General features: G+C 37.2%; 3 protein-coding genes and 1 non-coding gene across 10 annotated transcripts; all 4 read right to left on the bottom strand.

Annotated features, from left to right (window-relative positions):
• Positions 1-362: 362 nt before the first annotated feature.
• On the bottom strand, positions 363-4,912 carry LOC149042258 (transmembrane protease serine 2-like). 2 transcript variants are annotated; one of them, XM_089212648.1, is made up of 5 exons: positions 4,698-4,912; positions 3,117-3,211; positions 2,380-2,562; positions 1,645-1,830; positions 363-916 (listed from the first exon to the last, which is right to left on the bottom strand). In XM_089212648.1, exons 2-5 carry the CDS (start codon positions 3,184-3,186, stop codon positions 468-470), a joined length of 888 nt encoding a protein of 295 aa, XP_089068774.1. In that variant the 5' UTR covers positions 3,187-3,211; positions 4,698-4,912; the 3' UTR covers positions 363-467. The 2 variants fall into 2 exon arrangements, with proteins under 2 accessions (XP_089068774.1, XP_089068775.1); XM_089212649.1 differs by having other exon boundaries at positions 3,117-3,483; positions 4,698-4,893.
• Positions 4,913-6,915: 2,003 nt separating this feature from the next.
• LOC113677827 (uncharacterized) lies at positions 6,916-13,252 on the bottom strand. Of its 6 annotated transcripts, XM_089212647.1 has the most exons (4): positions 11,087-13,252; positions 9,036-10,937; positions 7,749-7,817; positions 6,916-7,313 (listed from the first exon to the last, which is right to left on the bottom strand). In XM_089212647.1, exons 2-4 carry the CDS (start codon positions 9,112-9,114, stop codon positions 7,285-7,287), a joined length of 177 nt encoding a protein of 58 aa, XP_089068773.1. In that variant the 5' UTR covers positions 9,115-10,937; positions 11,087-13,252; the 3' UTR covers positions 6,916-7,284. The 6 variants fall into 6 exon arrangements, with proteins under 6 accessions (XP_089068773.1, XP_089068772.1, XP_089068771.1 ...); XM_089212646.1 differs by having other exon boundaries at positions 6,916-7,817; XM_089212645.1 differs by lacking the exon at positions 11,087-13,252 and having other exon boundaries at positions 6,916-7,488; positions 9,036-9,870.
• Positions 13,250-22,841, bottom strand: LOC113677840 (3-hydroxyanthranilate 3,4-dioxygenase). The gene is made up of 12 exons (XM_027194676.2): positions 22,605-22,841; positions 20,167-20,248; positions 19,337-19,420; positions 18,851-18,913; positions 18,521-18,564; positions 17,710-17,799; positions 16,897-16,940; positions 16,152-16,225; positions 15,795-15,863; positions 14,701-14,766; positions 14,159-14,241; positions 13,250-13,670 (listed from the first exon to the last, which is right to left on the bottom strand). Exons 1-12 carry the CDS (start codon positions 22,745-22,747, stop codon positions 13,601-13,603), a joined length of 912 nt encoding a protein of 303 aa, XP_027050477.2. The 5' UTR covers positions 22,748-22,841; the 3' UTR covers positions 13,250-13,600.
• Trnar-gcg (transfer RNA arginine (anticodon GCG)) lies at positions 17,559-17,631 on the bottom strand. Its single transcript has one exon. It is a non-coding gene; the product is annotated as a tRNA-Arg (tRNA).
• Positions 22,842-25,952: the final 3,111 nt, after the last annotated feature.

Below are 25,952 nucleotides of genomic sequence, written 5' to 3'. Positions count from 1 at the left end.
GAGCACAGTAAATAATTTGAATTGGTGCTTTTCCATTTCTTTAGCGTCAGGATGCTGAAGCTTTTTAGTTCAATTTCATTCTGAATGTCGCACGCACTTGATGCATTTTTCTGTTCACCGTACCTTGCACCACTTCTTTTGCATGGGTCAGCCGGTTTAGCATGGTGAGCTACTTGGACTGAGTTTAGTATTCTAGTGATCAATTTCGCTTCGCGTGATAATTATTTCTGTGCCTTTTTAAAAGTAATCTTTCCAAAGCACTGTTCCCTTCCCCCCCCCCCCCCCATGCCCAAAAACAGCCACACCCGTCCAGTCCGTGCCAAAGAGAATGCAAGTCCATAGTCTAACAACCTCAATCAGACTTTAGGTTTCACATTTTCTTTTTAAGCTGTTTATTTTAACTTTTTTATTCTAAATTTTAAAATTAATGATAACCTAATTGATTCTACATTCTTTTTCTAGTTTAGTTAATTTCTACTTTCTGCTTGACTGATAACTTCTCTGACCCAGTCTGTCATCACTTCCATGTCAGCGTACACCCCATACTTGTGGGGGTCGCCACATTTATGACCCCAAGAAACCACCCCAGTCAGATACCAGAGCCCCTCTTCTTCACAGGCCAGCGGCCCACCGCTGTCATACTGGCATGCGTCGACGCCACCTTTCTCGAATCCAGCACACAGTGCTCTGTTGTGTATGGCTCCGTTGTAGGATTCCTCTGAGTTGCATTTGTCCGGATGTACAAGTTTTACCCTCGCCTCCCTCAGAATATCTGGCTTAGGTCCTCTCCACTGAGTGTGGCCCCAGCCACTAACATAACACTCCTTACCTACGGGGAACTTGAAGCCTGGAGGAAGGAGGCAGATGGGGAACACAAAGTTGTCTAAAATGGCGGGAGTTTTAAGATGCAAGACAGCTGCAAAACAAGATAGAAAAATGCTCAGTTTGGTTTTCACAGAACAGTATCGGTTGTTCGATAAATAGGTGGTAATTTCTACTATTCAGATAGGTGTCTCTATGACAATGTTCCTAAATCTCATCCACATCCTGTTAAGCCCTCACATCAGCGCTCCAGCCTGAGAGATTCTTCGCCCAGAAGGTACCAGGCCTCAACCAAAACGAGTCAGCGAGAGGTCGGCAAGGGGTCTGGCACTAATTATTAATGCCAGATCTCCGGAAAGCCTCTCCCCGAGTTGTCTCTACCCTTCCCTTGGGGGGGGGGGGGAGAGGAGGGGGGAGGGGGGACGTCCTGAAGTGTTACTAATAAGGGCCTACTAACAGGCTTCATCTTGTGAAAAACAAGAGAGGCCGGCAAGGGATCTAGCACTAATTATTTGTGCCAGACATCCACAAAGCCTCTCCTTGACTCATCTCTAATCTTTCCTTTTTTGGGGGGGTGGGGGGGAGGGCATCCTGGAGCGCTACTAACAAGGGCCTACTCACAGGCTTCATCTTGTGAGAAACAACTGAGCAACCTCCCACAAGTGCGAACGTTCTGTGCTAATTTCTGTGTCCTATTTGCTAAGCAATGGCAAATCAATACAAAACAGTTCAATGATGATGATGATGATGATGAATAGCCAGTCCTTTTTTAAGAAAAGTTCGAAATTGACAAAACATGTTGACGTGAATAAATTCACTTACCAACGTCGTAATCCGGAGGGATTGACTTCAATTTATTATCACTAACTTTGTTGGCAGAGTTTTTATACTGCGGATGAAGGTAAATTGCTTTCACCTCTCTAGCTTGCTCAAACCAGTCCTCATTTTTTAGGTGATGTTCACCTAAGGTTACTGTCCAGTGATTGGGATTCTTGGACAATCCAGAACCTGTAACCAGGAAGTGTAAAGTATTAGGTTGCTAATATATCAAGGATACTTTGACTTTCTGTTGTTTTGGAACTTGCACTATATATGCCCGACAGGAATGCACGAACCGAACTATAACTCACAAAGAAAATAAATTACGTTCTGAGAAACAAAGGGAAGCAAATTTAAAAATTCCTCTCAAATTTGATCGAAATCCTATTTCTCTGCGAGAAAAACCCTTCACTCTCACTGGGTGAAATGAAGAATTGTTTTTCTGGAAAAGTGCTTGGGAGTATCTTGTGCTTGATCTCTACTCAGTGGAAGAAAAACACAATTTTCCGGGTCAATGCGCACTGGGATCAGCAGAGCTTTAACTAATACCTAATTTGAAATTGTTTTCAATTAGGTCGTTGTATTTCTAATTTCTTTCCACGTAATTGAGTATTCTTGAACAAATTTATAAGCAATGGGGCTGTTCGTGTTAGGAAGTTGGATGAGCTCGCGCGTGCGCTTCTAAATGGAACTGCCCGCTGAACATGCACCACTTTATGATAATACATTAAAACTTACCCACAAAACAATGTGAAGCGGAGACAACCCACTCTGGGGAAACAAGCGAGCCTCCACACGTCTGTGTGTTGTTCTGCAGTAGAGCTACCTGCCAGGGCCACGCCCCGGGTGAACTGATCTGGCCTCCAACGATCCGCTTAGCCTCAATGTCGTTTGAGATATACCTGGCACCACACTCGGGTTCTATGAAAATGTTGACCGAAAATCCATTAATAAGACTTGCTTAGCACTCATGATGAAAGTTTTGTGTAAGTTATTTATTTGTATAGTTATGACCAAGACTTAGAAACTATCAGAAAAATGAAACGACTGATGTGTTGAACTAGCTGTCCTGTTTGTCTTTCTGTTTATTCTTTTTCCTACAGATTACGCGGTTTTTTTTTCTGGCGGTTTTTGAGCGAGTAGAAGCGAGGGCAAGAGGAGCGCTACGCGTTCTACCCCTCGCGCGCGACTAACGTCTCACCTCACGATTGCCTCCGAATGATTCAAAAAGCAAAAAAGAAACATCAGTTCTGTGAGCTATTTCTCGACCATCAGAAGCGAGTTCTCCTATCGTTTGATATAGAAAGTAATGAGCATATAATTCAGTATACCAGCTGTCTGATGTAGCTTTCAGCCGGTGCCTTATTGCCGAAGATTTCTCTCAGTAAACCGAGATGCACAAAAAAAGGTACTGAATTATTCAAGCTATGGACGTAGTACTTTGTAAAAATGTATAAAGCGCTTGTAGCACAAACCTAACACCTGTTCCTGGGTGGAGAGAATAACAACGGTTGCCAAGAGGACTATGCCGACAGTATTGCGCATGCTTACCGACGTTATGAAGCCAAACCTGGTTGAGAGAACAGACACAGTTAACGAACGTCACTTTTTGAAAAACACGGCTAATGCCAGACACACGGTCAGCGTAAACAAGCGAAAAAGCAGGCGGGTAAAAAATGGCGGGAAAAATGCTGCTGCCATTTCCTGACAACCTCTGGGCATTGTTTTGCCCCATCATTTCGCTCGTCTCCAGAGCGAGAGTGAGACCGGGAGCCTGGAACATATCGTTGATGAACAATACAATATCGCAGCTAGGCAGCTGGGTTTAAAAACTCGCTCTCACTGTTGAAATTGCAGAAAAATAAGAAAACATCAATTTATCGGACAAAACATGTACTAATAGAAGAAACCAGAAGAGTTGTTTGCTCAATTACATTACTTTTTAAACAAAACAGTACTTCTGCATTGTTTAAAAGAAAACTTCTAACAAATGAGTTTGAGCGATGAATGAAATATTACTCGCTTATTTATATACAGTTTGTTGTTTTAATCATATATGATCTACTTTTTTCTACCCTTCTACTTTACAAAATATATTTCAGTGAGGAATGGTCATGAGTAACCAACTTAAGCTAGAAAAATCGCTAAATTCTCTTTCAAGGAATATTGAATTCGATTCAAGCTTATATATTTCTATTTACCGAATGAACTTCGTATTTTCTATAGTTCATATGACAGTTTTGCATATTTGACAGGCGGAAAAGGCACCGCAGAGGAAATAACACTGAGTATTCAATCTTTCTGCCTCGTCTTCGCATTCTTAGGCCATGGCCTGGAATAAATAAATTAGGAAATGCAATCTTTGCTTCACTTGATAGTTTGCTATTATTGTCGAAATCGTCATCATATAACTCCCTGTTTAATTACACCATTTGAAACATTGTCTAGAACATTTTTAAATAATGCAAAATTATTTCTGCAGAGAAAAAAACAGTGGTTAAAACTTTAAACCATTGGTTTCTTTCACATAACTTTGTGAAATTGTCTCTCTTACCATCGATGATACACGAACTCTTCGATTAAGTACGAGTGTCGAAAGTCTGATCTGTTCTGTTTCATAATACGCGTTTACTTCGAAGAAAAACGTCGTATACTCCAGAAAGCTCCATTTTTTATTTAGTCTTCAACACTGATGAACGAATTATCGTTTCTTTGAACAAACTTTAGAAGGACTGAAAAGGTTATGCATAACGCTTACGGCAGACGGAAAAAGCGTGACAAAAATTAAACTTCTTGTCGTCTGCTTTCAGCCGTTTTCATATTTGAAAATGAAGACATCTGCTTTTACCGTGAACGAGATACTTTTTTTGCAATATTTCCTAAAGAGTTGACCGACGGCGGATTATAAGAAGAGGAGTGAAACTAGAGTTCATTTTTTTTTCTATTTGCTGTTGTTGTCGACGTCAGGATCAAACTCTCTTATGCTCACCAAACAACTGAGTGCTAAAACGAAAACATCAGTTAATCTATTGTGAAGCCATAGCAAAATGTCTCACCTCAAACGTTCACAAAGGGGCTTTCAGGTATCCTAGTGTGATCACCTTCAGGATAAGCTGAGGATTTTTAGGATCAATCACTTTAAAGGTAAACCTTCTGGAAACAAACATAGACCCTTATGCGTCACGTAGCGTGGCAAAAGCCACCGCACATGCGACACGACTCTTCATACGAGAACTAAAACAATAACACCAGATGAAAAAAGGCTTCCGATGAAGGCGCTTTTGATTGGTTAAGTGGACATAATCAATTATTGGAAACATAATTATTCGCTTTGAGAGGAAGTGCATCACTGGAAAAAGTCGAAGAACTCTGAGCCTATCGGTCGAAAATATTTCTATCATTACTGCCGAGGTGAATGCGTTGATAAAACATTCTTCCTTTTCAGTTCTGTTTGGGAAAATTTTTTAGACCATCTTCAGATGATTTTTCTGTCGGTTGATTATCGTATGGACGCGTATTTGTCTGAGATCAAGGATCCGTTCTGTGATAAGCATAATCAAAAGATGGCTTTTAATTCCATCTGGCCTCTTTCGCCCCTTGCAGCTAGAAAACTAGACAAACTTACGTTTTCCTTGAAAACAAAACGTGGACAATGCCAGCATCCTTTATCCTAGTTTTAACATTTTTAAAATTAGTTTCGTTCATAGATTTATTCTTAGTATTGTCTCTAAGTTATTTTCTCCGCACAGCACAATGAATACAATTTTTTTAGTTTAGTTCACTGAAATCATTGTGTCAAAAATTAACCCACTATACATATAACTGATGAGCGCACAATCCAGACTGTGAAGAACGCTTTTTGCACGTATGAGAGTAAAAAATTATGAATGTGGTGCATTAAAACAGTTAGAACAAAAACACCGGTCCAATCTCATTTTTTTTATTTAAACGAGATTCTAGGCGCGGAATAGACTTGCCACTAAAATGCGTACCTTCTTCAGAAAATTGCGAAAACATGAGTTTGAATACTTTTGATATGCATTAGAACAGACAGAATGCCTCATGGTAAACTTGCGACTTAATTTTATAGTTTTTTAAGCGGTTTTTTTCATTTACAGTTTTTTTAGTCTACAAGTCTCGTCTCACTAAAATAGAATTTCTATCGACTGCGTATTTCTTCGTACGAACTCTTTGACACACAGGGTAATTTATTTCTCATGTAAATCCTTGAGTTGTTTCAGCTTTTATTTGGTTCTTCCTTTTTCCCGAAAATGGGTGCATAATTGCCACAAAATCATCCTGATGTAAATCAGTCAGTGACACAATTCACGTCTTGTTAATGAGTTGGTGGGAATTCACCAACTGTTCACTAAATTCTGTTTGAGAGGCTGGTTTCTCACGGAGAACCAAAGGGAGGTGGTTGTGCCTTTATTGCTTGACACAAACCAGAGTTACGCGAGTTACCAATGGTTATGGAGGAATGTGACTGAAAGAGATATGGAGAATGGGAAATGGAGGGTGGGAAATGGAGAATGAGAAGTGGAGAATGGGAAATGGAGGGTGGGAAATGGAGAATGGGAAACGGAGAATGGGAAATGGAGAATGGGAAACGGAGAATGAGCGGTGGGAAATGGTTAATGGAGAATAGAGAACGAAGAATTGGGAATAGAGAGTCAGGAATTGGGAATGGGGTATGCGCAATGGAGAATGAAGAATGGAGAATTAAGAATGAAAAATCAGGTGTTTGCAGGGAACATTGATGAATACTTTAGGAATGGAATTTCAGTCATGAAAAAATGTGTGAAGTTGTATGCCAAGTACCCATCAGTTGTCACTGTGGCTTCGCCTCTTGGACTGAGGATGATGATCATTGGAAGTGCAGGGTATTTTTAAAATATTACTCACGTAAATACATACATAACAACTCTCCTGTATTACAAACAAACATCCTTGGTTCCTGTACAGTTTACTACATCTCTCACATAAGATAAGGTTTGGTTAAATTTTCCACAGACAGAGAAAATCAAGGAAATTTGATTTCCATTAGTTAAGAATGTGGTTTCTTTTCAAGGATTTTTGGGAAAGTTGTATTTTTGTGCTTAGTTTCAATGTTGGACTATTTGAGTCCACTATAGCAATTCCCAGTCTTTGTTAAGAGACTGAGACAAACAAGTTTCAGTTATCAGTCGATTATTCATTTTAGTCCGCATCTAATTCCTACGTAACCTTTCCCAGTTTAGGTACCAAGTGAGATAACACACCAGCATTATACTGTAGACTTGAACTCTGTTTATCTTGACAAGCAGCCTTACTAAATAAACAGTGATGCAGAACAAAGACAGGTCTAATCAATTCCCAACTCGATTATTATTACAAATTTATTAAACGAATCACATGCTGCACTTAAGTTAGACACTTGACTAAGCTGGCGGCCAAGAAGCCTTGTTAAATGTCTTCGGAGCGGAGAGGACTGGAGTCTGGGCACTTAAAATGTCATCCCATTGCTGAAAAATTCTGATACACACCAACCATTTAAGTAAGTGGCCTCTCCAATTGAAACATCAGATCCAAAGGAGGGGAGAGATTTGTATCCCCAGCAAAGGCAACCTGAGTTGTAACCAGCTTTAACCTGCGATGCGAAGGCTATGCAATCTCTCCATTTGGCTGAACTCCTGCAAAACGTTTCGCATCGGTATCTACATTGTGTTTTCCTGTGCGGGTCATTGGGGTAACCCGTTGTTATTTGCACTGTTATTGACCATGCGGCTCTTGTAGCAGGTAGGGTTTTTGTGGCAAGGTGCTGGATTTCTGACTCTGAGTCACAGATTTCTGCAGATCTGCTCTGCACTAAGATAATAATTAAGAAAACGAATTCATTAACGACAAGAAGATCGGGGAATTTGGGTCTTACAGTAGTGGTGCTAGTGTTGGGGTATCTCTCTTGTGATGATGTGGTTTCTGTCGCATTCTTTCCGATTCCTTCCTTTTCCTTTCTCATCCCCAGTACTCCTCCGGGCTCTAATTTTCCCAGGCTTCCGTCCCTTGTCCACTACACTATAAAATGTTCCAGGTTTTGATTTACAGATTTGCATATTAGGAAATCTTACCTAGAATCGCGATGGACAACAAGAGTAAAGGAACAAGAATCAATCCAGTTTGAGCCATTCTTAAGGGTCCTGTAAACAACAACAAAAATGTTCGAAATCACGGTCGTTTTGAGTTTATCACTCTTGAAGTTCATGTTCACAACGAAAGAAATAGAGTGACTTCCTTCTCAGACATCAGGTTTGCCTCCAGTGTGCCCAAGAGTCATGATTCATGTTTAAACGGTAATTATGTCTTAAGTCAGTTACACGGTAATAATACCCAAGAATATATTTTTACTTGACGGATTGTTGGAGTCTAGAAATGGGCAAAGAATAACGATGATTAGTCTCGAGAAATTATTATTATTTCGATCTTCTAGTGCCAGTTGTTTCTGGCACCGGCATTAAGGTCTAATTAACTTTTAATTCGATTCAGGAATTTTTAATTTGTTCCACGAACGGTTTGACACGAGTAGATTAGTTGAGTTCAGTAAATGATTTGGATGAGTGCTTTTCCATTATACATCGAAGATCACCGTGGTAAAACCAGAACCTCTTAGAAAAGAAACCATCGTGTGCGTGTTACTCAAATAAGAGAAGAATAGAACAGAAAGAGGGTTATTGAATCTCAAGTAAAAACAATGGAAAATCTGATCTATGTTTTGTCAGAAAAAAACACGTCATTAGGCATTTGGATATAGCTTTATACCGCACTGGTCGCATTTAAAATTTGCATATTTAGCTGAGCGTAAACGAGCGTAGGGTGGGGGTGAAGCGTGTGTGTGACTCATGTTTGACGCGAGTGTGAGACTCGCCCCTCGCGCTCACATCGCGTGAGACTGCTCCAAATGATTCGCTTTCCATGCCCTAATTTATTTTAGACTTCTTCGATAGAATCCAAATTTGCTTTATTCATTGTAGGAATGATCTTTCATTCCATCCTTGACTCCCAGAAGTGGAAAAGATGGATCGATTTTTCTTTACAATATCAGTACTTTAAATATCGAGCTGATAAGTGGTGAAAACAAAAAAAAATATCCACTTGAAGAATGCTGCAATTTGGTACTAAATTCTCTGAACCATCACCATAAGCAATGGATGGCTAATGGCATAGGAAAATGTATGATTTGTACGCGTTTTTAATTTTTGGGGCAGGATATTTGGCGATGAACTTGAGAAAGAAAATCTCGGCCTAATCAAACTAACTACGAAAAAAAAACTGTAATTGAACAAAATTATAAGAGAGAATTGATATAAGCCGCGCCATCGAAAGCTGCAAAAATCGCCGACGATTAGTGGAGAACTTACCTCTGAGCAGGCTGAAATATTGGAGATGTTTCCTCTTCGAAGTACTCAAGCAGAGTGACTTTCCATTCACTACGCACATTCTTAAAAAGGCGGAATTCTTGGGTCATTTTCGTGTTCATTAAATTCCTCCCTTCCCTCGGGAGTATTAAATTAAAGAGGTGCTATGATTTACGACTCTATTAACCTTCAGACATGGTTTGATGCACATTTAAATCAAGAAAGGGCAAATGTCTATCCTTTTCACGCTCAAGGGTGAATTGGATCGAAGGCTCTATTGAATTCAAATGCGACAGGAGGTGCATATCATTTCCGGATACCGCAGAAATAACATCATCGACATATCGTTTCCAGAAAAAGGGTTTAACCGTTGAGGTGGCTAAGGCCCTTTGTTCCACGTCTTCCATTACCATGTTAGCAATGACAGCAGAGCCAGGTTAACTTATATTTCATGGGTGATCTTTTGTTAAAGTTCAGTGAACGTAGAGGAATATTTATGGTAAAAGTCAGTGGCTTGTAGCAGTCACTCGTCACAACCGAATGCGCAAATACTGATCTCCAGCACTTATCTGTATAACGATATACAGAATTTCATGTATGCAAAGACAGAATGAAAGAATGAAAGTCAATTGTCTTCATACTGACGAGAGAACTACCTGGTCCACTCTCTTCCCTGGGGGATTCAATCATTTACGACGGAATCATTTTAATGTAAATCAGGGGCGCTGTTCACCTTGATAACAAGGTCGAAAATCTTTGTTGGGGTGGGTTAATCTTTAGTGACTTTAAATGGAGTTCACTGATACACAGTGAAATCTTTCTGACGAAAATCAATGGTTTGTAGAATTAACTCGACACAACCGATTATGCAAATACTCCTTTCCAGCTCTTGTCTGCATTGCGATAGACACAATGTTTCATGCATGCAAAGACAGAATGAAAGGCAATTGTTTTCTTACTGAGGGGAGAAGTGTCTTCTTCTCCGAGGGGTAACAGTTGATAGTTCGAAATTATTTGAAATTGTTGAAAGTCATCTCAAATGAAAAAATCCTTCGCAAACAAACGTGACAATCGAGGGAAAGTTTGCAAGCCTTCCTTTTTCAGAAAAGGGACAACGGATTTTTGGTGAAAGCCTGCGGAGAGTAAATTAATTTTAAGTTACCCTAGAAGCAAATTTTAGTTTTTATCCTGATCTTTTTTTTTTTTTTATAATTAAAGTTCTCAGAAAGAGGTCGGCTTTCTTTACATTTTGGAAAACCTGAAGGAATTGGTCCATTCAATCCTTTGGGCCCATGTGGTCATCAGTTTATTGAATCACTAAGCCCTAATTTCAGTAGTGATATCGATTCTTCTAATAAAGCAACGCGCCCGCTGAAGGAGTTATTTATCATCATCTTAGGATTACCATTTCTAACTAACAACCTAACGAGCCCTTCCATTAATTTTGCACGCTTCTATTGGCTATTTTTTATTACGTGGTACAAAATCACCGAACACTTATCACGCAATATTCGTCGATCTTTGTCCTCCGATTATTTCGTCGAAAGAACCAGCGCAAGAGTTTCGCTTTTTCATCTCCTGCTTTACAAGGAAGAAAAACGAATTCGTTTTGTAGAGTCCAGTGGTAGTGACATTGCGTGTTTTTTTTTTGCGTCGTGATCATCTGATTCTTCACCCCCAGAAAGAGCTTTGTATGTATAAAGGCAAATCCCGATATATTTGTCACTCAGTTCAAGTTCGTAATAATGATTTTAAATAATTCTGAAGCTTCCAGTCGACCTAAGCAAAGTATTAGCAGCTATGAAGGTTTCGTGCAGCCATTCTTCGTTCGAAATTATCCCTTGTTCAAGGTCCACTGATGTTGAGTAAAAGGCTGCACTGTGACGTATGTGTTTTTTGACGCTTCTGAAATGGTTCATTTAACCAATGTCTTAAAACTTGTTTAACAATTAAACCAGAGACAATATAAAACGAATTTCTATGAGATCCACCCATGATAAATCTTGGGTTCGGCTCTTTTGATCTTAGGCTCTTAAGCAAATTAAGGCACTTACCCTTTCTGATAATCGCGGTATCCGATCACCCTTTCCACGGTCGGTTCACTCGAAGTCGTATCTTTCCAAATGAGAGTGAATTTGTTCCACAAAATGAATCAATATGTTCTACATCAGAGTCATATCATCCTACGATCAAATAATTTTCGACTTGTAAGGTTGACAGGTACACAGGAAAAAATTAGTTTCATTCTTGAATTCCTTTAGGTAATGTCGATTTTTTTTCACCTTGAAACAAACCTTTACAAAGTCAGCTCCTTGGAAGTTATGACCCACAACGAACGCCCTTCGACACAACACATCACGCGCTGTCTCAAAACTTCGATTTGACTTGATCTTTCGTTTGTTACTAGGCCCTTGCCTATTCTCCGTAGATGACTCTTGCTTTTCCGTCATCATCACTTTTGAGGAGGTGTGTGGCGAACGAAACATTTAGTTGAATTCGAAGAATTTCAAGCCGAATTAAGAATTTCAAATTTTCATATGGCGTCTTTTCTTGCCCGCAAGCTCGCTAAGCATAAAAACAGGCGTAAGTCGATTATACACACAAAAACTAGATTAAACTAGACCAGAAAGCTACGAGTCGAGGAACATTTGGAGTCGATGTCTTTTAAAACTTGGGGATTCTCCCATAAATTATATATTACGTTGTTCCACTGTTCTGGTTACGGATGGAGTTTCTCCCCCTTCATCTAGGCCTAAGCGCTGTGCAGGCACGCCACAAAGGGAAAAGGAAAACAGTATTATCTGCACAGTGTGAACAGAAGAGAAGAGGATAGTTGGAAACTGTTTCTAGCTCTAGCATTTGTATTAAAGGTTTGAAACATGATTTCAAATCACACGGAACGGCTTCGACCCGCTGATGGACGTCGAAAGCAAAACAAATTCGTTCGATATCACTGTTTAGTCACCCGCACGTGACATATCACAATTCACGTTCTTTACCAGTGTTTTAATACATTTTATAAAATAATTCAAATAGTACGCACGCTCTGATTGGCCATAAAACCATTTTACATGAGCGTATGTAAACACGGTTTTCGTTCCTCTTTCATTAGTTATTTTATAAAAGAAATGTAAAATGGTTTCCGTGTTTACATAGCCTGATGTAAACAGTTGGGAGGTTGGGAGAACACTCGAGAAGCTGGAAACCACTCCGCTTCGCGTCGTGGTTTCCTACGCTTATCTCTTGTTCTCCTAACCTCCCACGTGTTTACATCAGGCTATGTAAACACGGAAACCATTTTACATTTCTTCAGTTTAACAATTAAACCAGAGCTAATTTAAGACATCCACCTATGATAAAACCAGGGTTCAACTCCTTTGATGTTAAGCTCTTGGGAATATCAAACGCGCTATTATCTCGCGGATATTCGCACACTATAATTACTCATTTCAACGGTCAGTTCTTCCCAACTCATTTCGTTCCAAAGTAAGAGGATTCGTCAGCCTCCGCACGTGACATGTCACAATTATAGAAAACAGAAGATTTACCATTTCATACGCCCACTGAAATTAACATAGAAACCGTGGAGGTAAATTAACGATGCAAATTTCGCAAAAGAACAGCCTAACAATTATTGGGCCATACGGAAGAGAAGTGAGTAAACGAAAGTGGTAACAGAAAATTTAGCAAAAGTGTTCAAAGTCAAAAGTAATCCAGGAACACTTTGATTTTGCCTTACTCCTATGTGATTGGTCTGGATATTTCGCGCCACTTTCTCAACCAATCAGATTCAAACCAAAATCACTAGCGAGTTGGTCAATCGTGTTTTGCTGCCCTTGAGTTCTCATTGGTTCCTGGTGATATTCTCCCGCGCTCTGATTCGCAAATATGAGAACTTTTGTTTTGCTTTACGATACTGGATTAATCTAAAAGCACTCACATTTACAACACGTCGCAACTGATCCTTCAGGGTGGTACAACATAATCCAACAAGGAATAACTGAATCATTTCCATTTTTTTTTAACAATGTTACAGTAGTCAAATATAACTCAAAGTTAAAAAAAATTCTTCAAAACTTTGGTACTCTATTTAGGACTCGAGTAAACAGTAGGTTTATCTTGTTCATAACAAAAGTATGATCCATTTAAATATATGTAAAAAAGAACCCTTCAAAAAAGTTTTCCCAGGGGTTGAGTCTCCGTAAAGTATAAAAATGAAAAAATATCCCCAGGTTGATTTTCTTCGTTATTCCTATTATCTGTCTATTCACTCGTGAGTCAAAAGATCACAGTGAGTTTTGAGAAGAGAGAATTGGTGAAGCATCTCTACCCATCAAGTCCTACAAGTAATAAACATTTCATTTCTCTATTCGCCACTAAATCAAACAATATGGTCATGCCAAATGATTGCAAACTAAAGAAGGTTTTGATTATTAGACAGATTCTCCCCTAAAGTACCTTAGGAAATGCATAGAGAAGAGTGTAGAGAACTTGCATACTGATATCAGAGTGTAAAGGGTTAAGACATTCTTTTGAATTCTTCCTCTATACTACAGCCATGTATGTTTTTACTTGTTAGCCATTGGGTCCATAACAACACTCAGACCAATTGAACCTTTGGATCTTTTCACAGTGTACCTGCAGGTCAAAATGAAAAAAATATTACTCACTGAATTGATAAAGAGTTTCCAAGGAAAACATATCTTGAAAAAATGCTAAAATTCAAACACAGCAAAACTGAATCAAATTGAACCAGCCCTACAATATTTTTCGTACACCTAGAAACTCCAGGATTTTTTTCTCCTTTACAATGAACATATGTGATTTTTCTTTTTTCTTTTCTTGTGTATCTTTTTGTCCTTTTATGTTATATTTCTTCATTTTCATTTTATTTCCAGTGTAATTTAATTAAGTCAGTAAAGAGAAAATAAATAAATGACCCGCCTTGATTAGCATTTGCTATCTGTGGGTCAAAGGAATATCTTGCAAATATGTAAGAAAATAAGCAATAAAAGTGTGTGAAATTGATAAAGTGATAAATGCAATTAACTCACAAATATAAATTAACTGGGCTAATAAGAAATAAAAAGGCAAAAGAAAAATAGCTAAAAAGTTATGTTACTCACTTAGCACCTGATGGAATGAGAAGAACATCATCTTTGGAAATCTTTTTCGTTTCACCGTTTAATGAGACAGTTGTATCTCCCTCCTGAAAAAAAAATGTAAATAGCTCCTTAATTCCCACAATCTGATTGTTCATTTTCCCCTATGGGTTGCCGTGCTGGATTCTGGGTTAAGAAGCCCAGGCTCAAGGCTTGGGTGGGTCATTGAGTTGTGTTTTTGGGCAAAACACTTTCCTCTCTCCTCCTAGGAGTACAAATGGGTACTGATGAATTGTTAGGGAAACCTGATGAAATACTGGAGTTGGGGGTAGGGTAACCTTGTGATGAACTGGCATCCCACTCAAGGGGTAGTATTAGCAATCCTACTTGCTGAACTGGAATATGTTCTCACTGAATTAGCCGCTAGGCTTGAGTGATGACTTCTCCTTATGCACTCCTTCAAATTTCCTCGACAAGCTTGGGCTCATTAATTCACATGAGAAGCATGTAGGATATTTTGTTCACAAAGTAACATTCTGTAACATGAACAACATATGAACACTCACCAATTGATAAAGCCATGTTTCCCCTTGCCATTCACCAGTTTGTTCCCCTTCACCATGAACATTTATCTACAAGAAAATAAAATCACACCAACTGAGGTGAGACCAGATGTGAGTCTCTTAACCCTTTAACCCCTAAGAGTGATTAACATCTAATTTTCCCTCACAATATCACCCCTAAATCAAACATCAAGGTCACGAGAATAAAGGAAATGATCACCAACTAAAGAATCTCTTGATTGTTGATACAAAAATTCTCCTTGTCAGAACCCTAGGAAATGTCTCAGGAGTAGTATGGAGAATCTGCATACTGATGTTAGGGAGTAAAGGGTTAAAGTATTCATGGCATCCTCTGATGATTGCAGCCCAACATGAATACAAGTTCATTCAGATTATAGTTTTTGTTCTTTGATGCTAACCTTGTAAACCAATATAGAACTTAATGATGACCAATATGAACTCGTTAACAAGCCCATTTCAGTGCATTTGACAAACAAATTTTTTAGATTTTTCTCTTCTTTACACAACAAGCTATTGCAATGAGAAAAAATGCACCAGTTTTCTTGACAGGTAATTTTGCACTTGTAATAGACACCTTTGCTTTTCTTCAAGTTGTCCTCATTACTTTCCCATGACAAGACTAACTGATATCACAGCTTGTATCAGCACATATCACTAGACAATATGGCCCAGAAGAATGAGAAACCACAAAGTGCCCTGAGTAAGGCAAGTCAAAACACCATATTCTATTACGAAAAGGTATCTGAGTGATGTGAATACCTTCTCACTGATAAAAAATAAAGCACTGGTCTCTTAACACTTTCCACCCTAACATCAATATGCATATTCTCCATACCGTTCTCTATACATTTCTTGATGGTACTGACAAGAAGAATTTGTTGGACAATCAAATGCCTCTTAAACTGGTGATCATTTCCTTTATCATGGTTACCTTAATGTGTGATTCAGGGTGGTAGTGTAAGTAGAAATTAGATTTGTAACTCTTATGGATCAAAGGGTTTTAAAGGAGAGGAATCTGGTTGGAAAAAAAAAGCCAAAACAAAGAAGCGAGTGCAAAACATAAGTTAAGCACTCACCTTGAATTCTCCTTTACCAAACAGCTCCTTTGTTCCACATTCAATTTCACTTTTATGTTCAGCAATCCACTAAAAGATAGGAGAAAACCACTCAGTGTGATGAAGGTTGCTGTGTTATTAGTTAACCTATGGAACTCCAAAATTTTTTTGCTTCCCTAAACTTTCAAAATTGTTTGAAATCTTTCTTCATTTTCACAGTGAGAGTAAAATTAACATAATATTATGTACAAGTGACTGTGAAATCATAATTTCTGAGGTTTGAATCATAACAGGCACTAAGATTTCCCAGACATGTCACAATTGCTTAAAATTTTTATCCAAGTTTAGAATCTGTGATAATAAAATTAACATATGTACCTCTTTCAGTGAAAAGGGTTCACTGACTTCAGTTTCAAGGTCAACTTTGACAGGAGGGTCCTTGGAAACATTTTCTAAGCAATCCAAAAAAAAAAAAGAAAAATGGCACAATGATTGTTAACAATCAGTCTCTAAATTATTATAAATCATTAAATCTTGTAATTGCCAATTGACCATTCCCCCAGGAGGATTTCTCAGAGTCAAAAAAAAAGCAACAAAAATTAGTAAACAAACATAATAAATGAACTTAGGAAATTTTTCATGCAGCTCTACATCTCAACTATTGCATGGTAAACTATAGCAGGTTCTGAAATTAACTTTCTCTCTAAGGTGCCAAGTGGTATTTAAAAATATTTGTTGTAATCTCTGCGAGAACAATTTGGCTACCAAAAGGTCTGATTCATAAAATTTTTGCCTAGCAGCAAAGCACAAAAATAAATGGTTTTAAAGATTTTTCTTTGCATACAATATATTTCTATTAGTAAAAGATAACCAGGTGAATTTAGAAGAATAAAATTACAAAGATTTGGTTTCTCGAGAGCTGGTTTACACAAAGAACATTGACAAGAATTAAGAACTATGTGCTAACTGGTGGATTAGGGATTAAACTTGTTTTCACCAAAAGTAAATTTCTAGATGCATTGGTGACCAATAGCTTGAATAGATATAGACAGAAAAACTTTTCAGGACATTTTTAAATAAAACAAATTCTATCTAAATTCCATTAAAAATCATCTCTACAAACCAGAGGTTGGGACTCCTGTTTTGTATTCTTCTGATGAAAAGTATCTGAAAATACACAGACAACAAAAGCATTTTAATACTTTTAAAAGCTGTAATCACAGCACCACATACGTAAATTGACAGCATTTATTACATCCATTTTAAAATCATTGATAATCTTTGCAGTCTGATTGGCTATCATCCATATGATTTATTCACAAATCACACCATTTCATGCTTTGAATTTCATCTTTTTCCCAGTCAATGAGACAGTTTTACTAAAATACAACAACCAATCAGATTTGAAGGCTTGTTTAGAAAAGCCAATCAAATTGCAGAAAAACGATGACAATTTTTGCAACTTTTTACAAACCAGCTCAATACTTGATCAATAAAAGATTTGTGCAGACTAAATAACATGTATTGGAGTGACTGAATTTTGGAATTTCAAAAAAAAGTACCAATGTGGTAATTGAACTTTGTTGTGCAATTTTGGTATGAAACTTGTGACTATAAATAAAGCTTGCCCTGCACAACTGTTCAATTTTGAAATCATGGATTTGATTTCAGACTAAACTGCACTCCACTCAGTTCAATTACAATAATGATTGTTTAGTAACAACATTCAAGTAGAGAAAGATGTTTTTGGTCTTGCCGCGAGCAAGGGACAAAGAGAAAACTCTAAGTCCCAATCAGGAATTGAACCTTAGACCTTCAGATTCCGCATTCTAATGCTCTACCACTGAGCCACTGAGACTCTATGAAGAGCGAGGCCCATTGCAAAGTTCAGAATATTCAAGTACATGGAACAGAATATATTTGATTTATTGCTTACGACTTGATGATTGGTCCCAGCTGCGTACCAAGGTCTTCGCAATGAAACCATCTTTCCCAAAGAGGTGTCACACCATCGTCACAAAAGTACCTTTACATGAGAACAAGTTTTTGATAAATATACATTTACATTCATGATTTTGTTACTGAGAAAACAACTCTAAAAGACATGCACGAATAGCTGTAATGGGATTCCAACTTGTTGAACAATACATAGGGGAGCTATATGGCTGATAATTAAAAGATGGATATTTTGAATTAATCCCATAGTAAAGAATTCAACTAGTTGATACTTGACTTGTATGCAAAATTTTTAATTTGACAAAAGATGGTAAATTTTTTGTGACATTTCATTTTGTGCCATTTTTTTCTGATGGTCCAAACTAACTTCAAGTCAAAGAAAATCTGCAAAATCCAAAAGAAATTAAAGCCCTCAAAATTGTCATGCTACTCCATAGGTTGCTTTGCTTGTGCATTTATCAGTAACTGTGAAGAACAACTCCACCTTGGCTGAAAGTTTTAAGCTCAGCTATTCACCAACAAGCAGTCAACCAACAGCCGACAGTTGGTATCAACTCATTTTATAAGTGGTACAACATATGCAAAGTATGTTCAACATTTTAAGGTAGATATAAAGTAGAGTCAAAGTTTTGCTTTGGATGTTAATGCTAGATTATATCACCAATTAGTAACCTGGCGGTAGATTGTCAGTAGCTCGTTAGTTATCTGTCAGCCAACAGGTTTTTCAGGGAGCTGTTCTTCAATATTATATTTTTATTAATTGCACTGAACATGAGTGCATCACATCGTACCTTAAACCATCAGTTTCTTCAGGAAGTCTCTCTCTTTCAATGACCTAAAAGGCAGGATATCTTCTCTATTTACCCATTCACTTCCAAGATCTCATGAGTAATTTTACACCATAGCCTACTCAACCTAAAGTATATAATAAATTTCTGTTTTTTTGTGAATCAAATCTTGAACCTCCCTATCATTAATTCCTGGATCCAAACCCAATCACTGGAAATTTAAGGGTTAGGAAACATCTTTAAAAAGACCTCAAAGACTCACTGGGGTACTAACAAGTTTAACTCTGAACTAAAAAGTAGACAAAAACACAAGAGCACCAACTAGCACCATACCAATCCAACAGTGTTCTCCTTCCGTTGAGGCGAGTGCGGTATCCTGCTTGGGAGTACAAAGACCTGAAAAAAATATTATTGAATTTATTCCAAACTTCTAAATTTGCAGGATAAAACCCAACTAGGATGGTTCAGGGCAAAGAGAACGCCAATTTGGGATCAAGAAACTGCAATAATGTCGCTTTAGATTACTACTTTAAGTTTTCCTTAACAATAAATATAACAAAGGACCAAATATTTTGTGCTTCAAATTTTTCCTTTATTTCCAATTAATTTTTAAACTGTTGTCACCATCATCTTTCCTTTTTCAAGATGTCAATAATTAACTGAGGACAAAGAAAAAATCACATTGGTGTGAAGACCCTTTAGCCAAGAAAACTTTCAACTACAAAATAGTTGTGAAGAAAATATCATCAAATATCATTTCTATCAAATTGTATTTATCAAAAACTTATTCTCATTATTTATAAAATGAGTTTAGTATACCTCTCCCTCCTTTATGATTACATCTTTTGGTTTTCCTCTCTCAATAATCCTCAAGTTCATGTCTCCTTTAACCATGTAAAAGAACTAGCAAGACATTGAAGAAATGGTCAGTCATCCTCCTTTCCAGCTCAGCAAGATATTTTGTTACAAATTCGTAGAGAAAATTTGATTTTACATCAGGATACTCTCTATAACAGATCACAATCAATCTTCATTTGCCTAAAAATGTCGCTTTTCAAATACATTGTGAAGAAATATCCTAAGATTATTCTTATAGGGCATGATGTCTCAACCAGCCCTTAAGAGAGTAACCTTTCAACTTCCTGAAGTGATTAATGGGTAATTTCTCCCTAATGAATCTATAAAATATTCTGCAAAGAGGTCATAAGAATACACAACCATATCAGCTAGAAGTTGTTATCTTGATCTCACACCAGATTCTTGTATTTCATTTACGAGGAAAGGTGTAGCAGGGGAGAGTCAACAATCAGATCTTGGGAGCTAGAGGGTTAATTGAGAAAAACAGCCTATTCTCAAAACCAATTTTATGGATAGTGTATCAAAATTGAGGCCTCCGAGAGTTGCTTCTTAGCCAATTCTAGTACAAAACCTTCTGGACCTGAAATAGCTGCCATAATACATAGAGAGGAAGTCATATTTTACAGAAAAAAAAATTTATCTGGCACAGTTTGCTAATAGCATTTTGTTAGAGCAGAATTGGAGGTGTTTAGATCTCATCTGTTTCTTTCATATGTTTTTTTTTTTTTTTAAGCAGTAAAGCACTAATATCAGGAGATGATATAATCATTGTTAGTTCTTTATTAACTTACCTCTTCTCCCTCATCAATATGGTAATCTTTTCTGACATTTGGTCCACCAACACACATCACCTTTAACTGCCCTGCACCATACCTAAAGGTTACAAAAGTATTTTTGAACTTCTGTTTCACCTTCAACCCTTTAAACCCTAACATCAGTATCCAAATTCTTCATACTCTTCTCTATAAATGTCTTTTACTACTGACAAGGAGAATTCATTTGAAGATCAATGATTCTTAAGTTGGTGATCATTTTCTTTATTCTCATGATCTTAATGAATGGTTTAGTAATATTAATGTAAGGAGAAATTAGATCCTGATCACTCTTAGGGTTTAAAGGGTTAAATCTCAAGGATTTTCATTGGTTTTGTAAACAATCATGCATTTTATTGCAGATTCTCTTTTATCCATTCAACTCTCTTGAGTGATCATGACATAATTTCTCCTACGACAATACAATATTAAGCAGACAAATAATGAGAAACTAGAAAAGATATCAATTGCATTTAGGGGATTAATATTTGATCCAATACCAAATTCTCTAAATTAACATCATGATATTTATATCAAAGACAGTAAAGAGAATTAAAAATGAGATCTTTGGAGTGACAGGGTTATTATGAACAAAAACAATTTTCTGCATAGATTAAATCACATAAAATAAAATTCCCCAAAGATCCAATTCTCAGTGCAATAAAAAGTCAAGGGAAAATAGGCAGGGTTAGACAATTTTTTAATACTTCATTTTTTGTGTCATTTCTTTTAGGCAGAAACTGGTCTACTAAGACTTATGATTTCCTCTAGTAAATAGAGAGTGTTGTAACAAAACAAGTGATAAAAGTTACAACCCTCTACCTCTCATGGGTGACCAAGACACAATTTCTCTTTACAATATCTTTCAATACAATATCAAGCAGACAAGTGATGAGCATAAAGAAAAATATAAATTAAGGAATTAGAAATTGATACAATACCAAATTCTCCAAACTAACATCACTAGAACTGTATGGCAGACAGTATGGAGAATTACTAATGAGATCTTGAGAGTTACAGGGTTAAGTTCTTATGCTTCAACAGGAAATTGCAAAAAACAATAGTTCGAACAGAAATGTCAGTCAACTGGAATTACAACAATTTTCTCCCACAAAACAGAAAAATTAAACACCAATCTGCTAATGTTGAATTTTGCTGGATTTTCCAATCACACTCCAAACTATAGTTGAACAGTGTAATGTCAATTTTGTGATGTACATGATAGAATACACGAGCACATGTTAAAATCATTTGACCAAATGTTCAACACGATGTGTTCTCATCATGCCTACTATAGATTGCATTACATTTGTTATCTTATACACTTCATGAAATGCTTTGACGGATTCTAACCAGACTACATGTATTCCATTTGAACCAAATTTTTTTTTTTTCCTCCAATGGTAGACGAGACACACCTAAAATTACTGCTGTGACCTCTGTCAGCACCCTTAATTAACACTTTAATTCCCAAGATCTCATCAGTAATTCTCCTTACTGTCTGCTATACAGTGCATGTGATGTTAGTTTGGAGAATTTGGGATTGGATCAATTTATAACCCCCTAATTGATATTTTTCTTTATTCTCAACACTTGTCTGCTTGATTTGTATTGATATTGTGAGGAGAAATTCTGTCTTGGTCACTCATGAGAGTTAAAAGGTTAATTAACATCTTCTGATTAGTCAGCCCCCAATAAGAAATGGTACATCTTGTTCTGAGTATATTAGGGACATTTTTAAGATAATTTACTGTCTGGATAAATCAAAATAACAATTGAAAGCTTCCTTGCAGACAGGCCACTATTACAATAGTGAAAAAATTAAGGGCTCTACGTTTTCAATGAAAAAACAATGGCTTTTAAAATAAGTTCCAGATGAATTAATTAGAGTGAAGGTGTTAAATAATTAACAATAATTTTATTACTCCTTGATTAGTGAAATAAGTGATTAATAGTCCAACGATATTGTGCCCCTTGCGTTCACAAAAGGTGCTATACCATTAAACTGCACGGAATGTACGCAATAACCACTTTCTGATATTGCAAGATATTGCACCCTTAAAGAACCATCACCAAATTAAATTCCACCGCATACATTGGACATATTTGTAAAATAAATTTCTTGCCTGAATTCTGAATGTTTTTTTGAGCAACCTCGTGAGTTTTGAAATATTCATCTAAGGGTATCGAAATTTTCAACCGTACTTAGTTAGGCGTAACCTTGAAAGAGCGTGCAATACATAACACAAGTTTTATCAACTAGTAAGAAATAGGGACGTTTCAAAACAAGTGACCTTCATGGAGTTTTCTTGTTATGTTCTTGTGTTTTTGAAATAGTGAGTAAAATAAATACGTCAAGACTCTAGGATGAAAACAATACACTCGAAATTGGCAGAGTTTGTGGATAGTTTACTCACATTAATTTGTTGCATACTGGCGGGAGAAAGGAACTCTTGTTTTCGTCGATCCATTTCAGCATATTTAGAGGATCACCTAACTGAGGATTGTTCTTCTTGGTTACAGCTTCTTCGCCATTTTCATTTCCTGGTCTTTTAGACATGATTGAATGATTATCGAGGAAAAGAATAAGAACCCGCTACTGAAGTTGTTCAACAAGCGCAATTAGAGGGAAGTGATAGTACTTAGACCAATATACTGCGAACCGACTGGTGCGAGTTCTCTCCTTCAATCTTTTGAGGGATGGGTGAGCTAGTACATTTTTTTTTTCTTTCTTCCATAAAAAAAGTTCAAAAGGTAAGGAATCGAGGTTTTGACCTCTCTTTAACAGTAATGTTGATATTAAGAATTAAGAAAAAACCCTTTTAGCTTGTAAGCGCCTTTACAAAGAACAAACAAGCGAAAGGCTATTAAGGGAATTCACTATCCCTACCCCGAAGAGTATCCAAAGGGTGGCTACAAAGTCATGACTAATGCATGATCGTTTTCTGGGGCTTTGTGGTTTCGCGAAACTTGTGCCTTCGGAACCATTCGCAGAGTTGATCTAAGAAATCTGTTGCCGTCAGAAGCAAGATTATCATGGCTTCTCCAGCAAGTGTCAGTAAAATCTACGTAGACCAGCTACGAGCCGAAGCAGACATGGAACGAACGCCGATTTCGACCACTGCAGCTGCTCTCGCTAAATATGTCGAGCAAAATCTTCAGTCCGATCCGCTCGTTACGGGAGTGTCTAGCTCGGTGAATCCTTACAAGGAGAAGTCTTCCTGCCTTTTATTTTAGCCCCCAAAAAACTGTCCTTGGCTTGGATTATTTTCAAAGTTTTTTGGATTGTATTTGCGTTTGGAAAGATGCAAATGGTTACGGCGATAGTTTAATTTTAACATGACACTGCAAACATAGACACTCTCTCTGTGGTTTGCTTCTTGACTGTTTACAGCAGATCTGCCGCGACTTCGACTACCTTAAAAACTGATTTTTGCTGAGAAATTTTTGATTCTTGGAATCGTAATCTTTTATTTAATCAACACATATATAAACCGCTTTGCTTCTCATCCGAGTTTCCTGTTGGAAATTTATTAGCATGAACAGTATTTCGAACTGGGATGCGAAATGTGGCCAAGATGACCTCTTCGTAAACAAAGAACATCTGTCTAGCAACGTGCAGCCATTTTGACATTATTTGAGTTTAATTCTTGTATGACCAGTTGGGATGATATCCAGATAACTTTTCATCAATATGGGTATCACTGTGTGTAACCGATGTTTGAGTGAAACTGAAATGTATCTCGAGCCAACATTCCGTGAAGGTAGATTGAATTGATTATCTTAGAAATATTTTAATATTTACTTATGTATACGGCATGTAGCTTTTAATTTTTTTCAATACATTTCTTTTTTCCCCTAATGGGCCATCAGAAACAAAATTGTGGAATGAGGTTAATTATTTTAAGGGGGGCAATGCTGGACAGGTTCAATTTCATCATGAGATAGTGAGTGCTTATGATATGTTATTACCACAAGATCAAAATAACCATGAAAAAAAATATGATACCAACGCTTGTTTTTTTTTCCTTTTTGTTCAGATAATATTTTCAGCATGCTTCATGTTAGGGTATGTTTTGCAGAGTGTGAAAAACTGACAGGGCTCTCTACAAGAAAATAAAAAGAGTTATGTATTTATTTCTGTGGCATAACAGCATTCAAGGAGAAAATATTTCTGCAAGTCATGGCATAGTATTGTTATATCTTATTTGTTGTATATTGTCTTATTAAGATTCAAACCAAAATTTTTGCAATGTAGACACTTTGTTAGGCTGTCAAAAGGGAAATTAAAAAGTGTTTTATGGAATGGACTTATTTGACAGCCTTGTTTTTGTTTATGTTTTTTTATTTTTTTTGCTTACTGCATTAGAGGCTTGGGTCAGGGGATAGGATGAAATGATATGGTGGAGTTAACTTTTTTATTGTCAACCCCATCACTTGTAAGATCCATATATTATTTTTTTTTTTTTACAGATAACTTTTCATTACTAACTGTGTTAGCATTGCAAATTCAGTGTTGAATAAAACTAAAATCATCCATTAGTATAAACTTCTTTTCCTACAAATTATCTTACTAAGAGAGACTGTAGACATCCCTAGGGGAAATAGGTATTTGGTGACTTTGGGAAATGAAAGGGTCAAGATCACCTCCAGTTGTTGCGAGCCACACAGAAATGATTGCTTGATTTGTTCACTAATTTATCACCAATGAAAGAGGCTTGGTCCTTTTTTTTTTTAAGCAAATCTGAGCACTGTTTATCTGAGACATTGCCTGTTCCGAGATTTAAGTTGGGATGATGACAAATGCACAGGGCCAGGGCCAGGAGTGGAATATGGCTTCCCTCATCAAATTTTTAGAGAATTAGAACATGCACATTAGAAAATAGAAAATTGAATTTAAAAAATTTGAAATAAAGCCCACAGAGGCTCAGTGAAACTTAAACAGATTTACAAGATAATCCTCAAGCAAAAACACTTTTTAAAAACCCCCTTCAAAATATCAGAAAATAACAAAGAAAATTCATGACTCAGCTTGAAAAAGAGCATTTTTCACATCCAACGTCCGAGTTCAATGATCGGAATCGTCGACAAGCTCCGGACATGAGCGTAAATAAGCGTTTTGAGTCGTGTTACCCTACTGCCCATGCTCGGAAGGGACCTCACCCTTCTCACTTGCGGCTTGTATTTCACATTGACAAGATTAGAAGGTTTCAGTGGAAATTCGGAAGCGAAAGACCAAGAGGATCAGAAGTTTCAGTTACCAAGCGAGCAAGTTCTGGTGATCAATCCTTGCAGCAATGTCCTACGCTACAACAACAGAAACCCTCAGAATTCAGAGAATCACCGTGGATCAACTTAGAACAGAACTGAAAGTTAATCGCATCAAAGTGTCGGAGGCGGCAAACGAACTGAAAACCTACGTGGAGAAAATTCAGCGAGAAGATCCGCTTGTTACGGGAGTCCCCGGGAACCAAAACCCGTTCAAAGAAAGGAGCTCTTGTACTTTGATTTAGAACAGTTATACATACAAAGCCCCGCGCATTAAAGTCCAATTGAGTTGCAAGTTCAATAGACAGTTTGGGTATATCACTCGATGTGACCTTTTGTTTCCTCTACGAGTCTTATTCACTGCAGCTTTTCCCGTGGTATTTTATGGCCTTAAACACTGTGATTGTGCCATTATTGGAACTGATCACTCGCGATCTCTTCATTTTGGGAAAGCGAATACACTTTGATCTGCAATCTTCCCCCAAATAATAATGGAA

The sequence above is a fragment of the Pocillopora damicornis genome, chromosome 7, assembly GCF_964200805.1.
Source record: "Pocillopora damicornis chromosome 7, jaPocDami1.2, whole genome shotgun sequence".
Lineage (NCBI taxonomy): Eukaryota > Metazoa > Cnidaria > Anthozoa > Scleractinia > Pocilloporidae > Pocillopora > Pocillopora damicornis.
The sequence above is the reverse complement of the archived record's forward strand: the minus strand, read 5'-3'. Positions and strand labels throughout refer to the sequence as shown.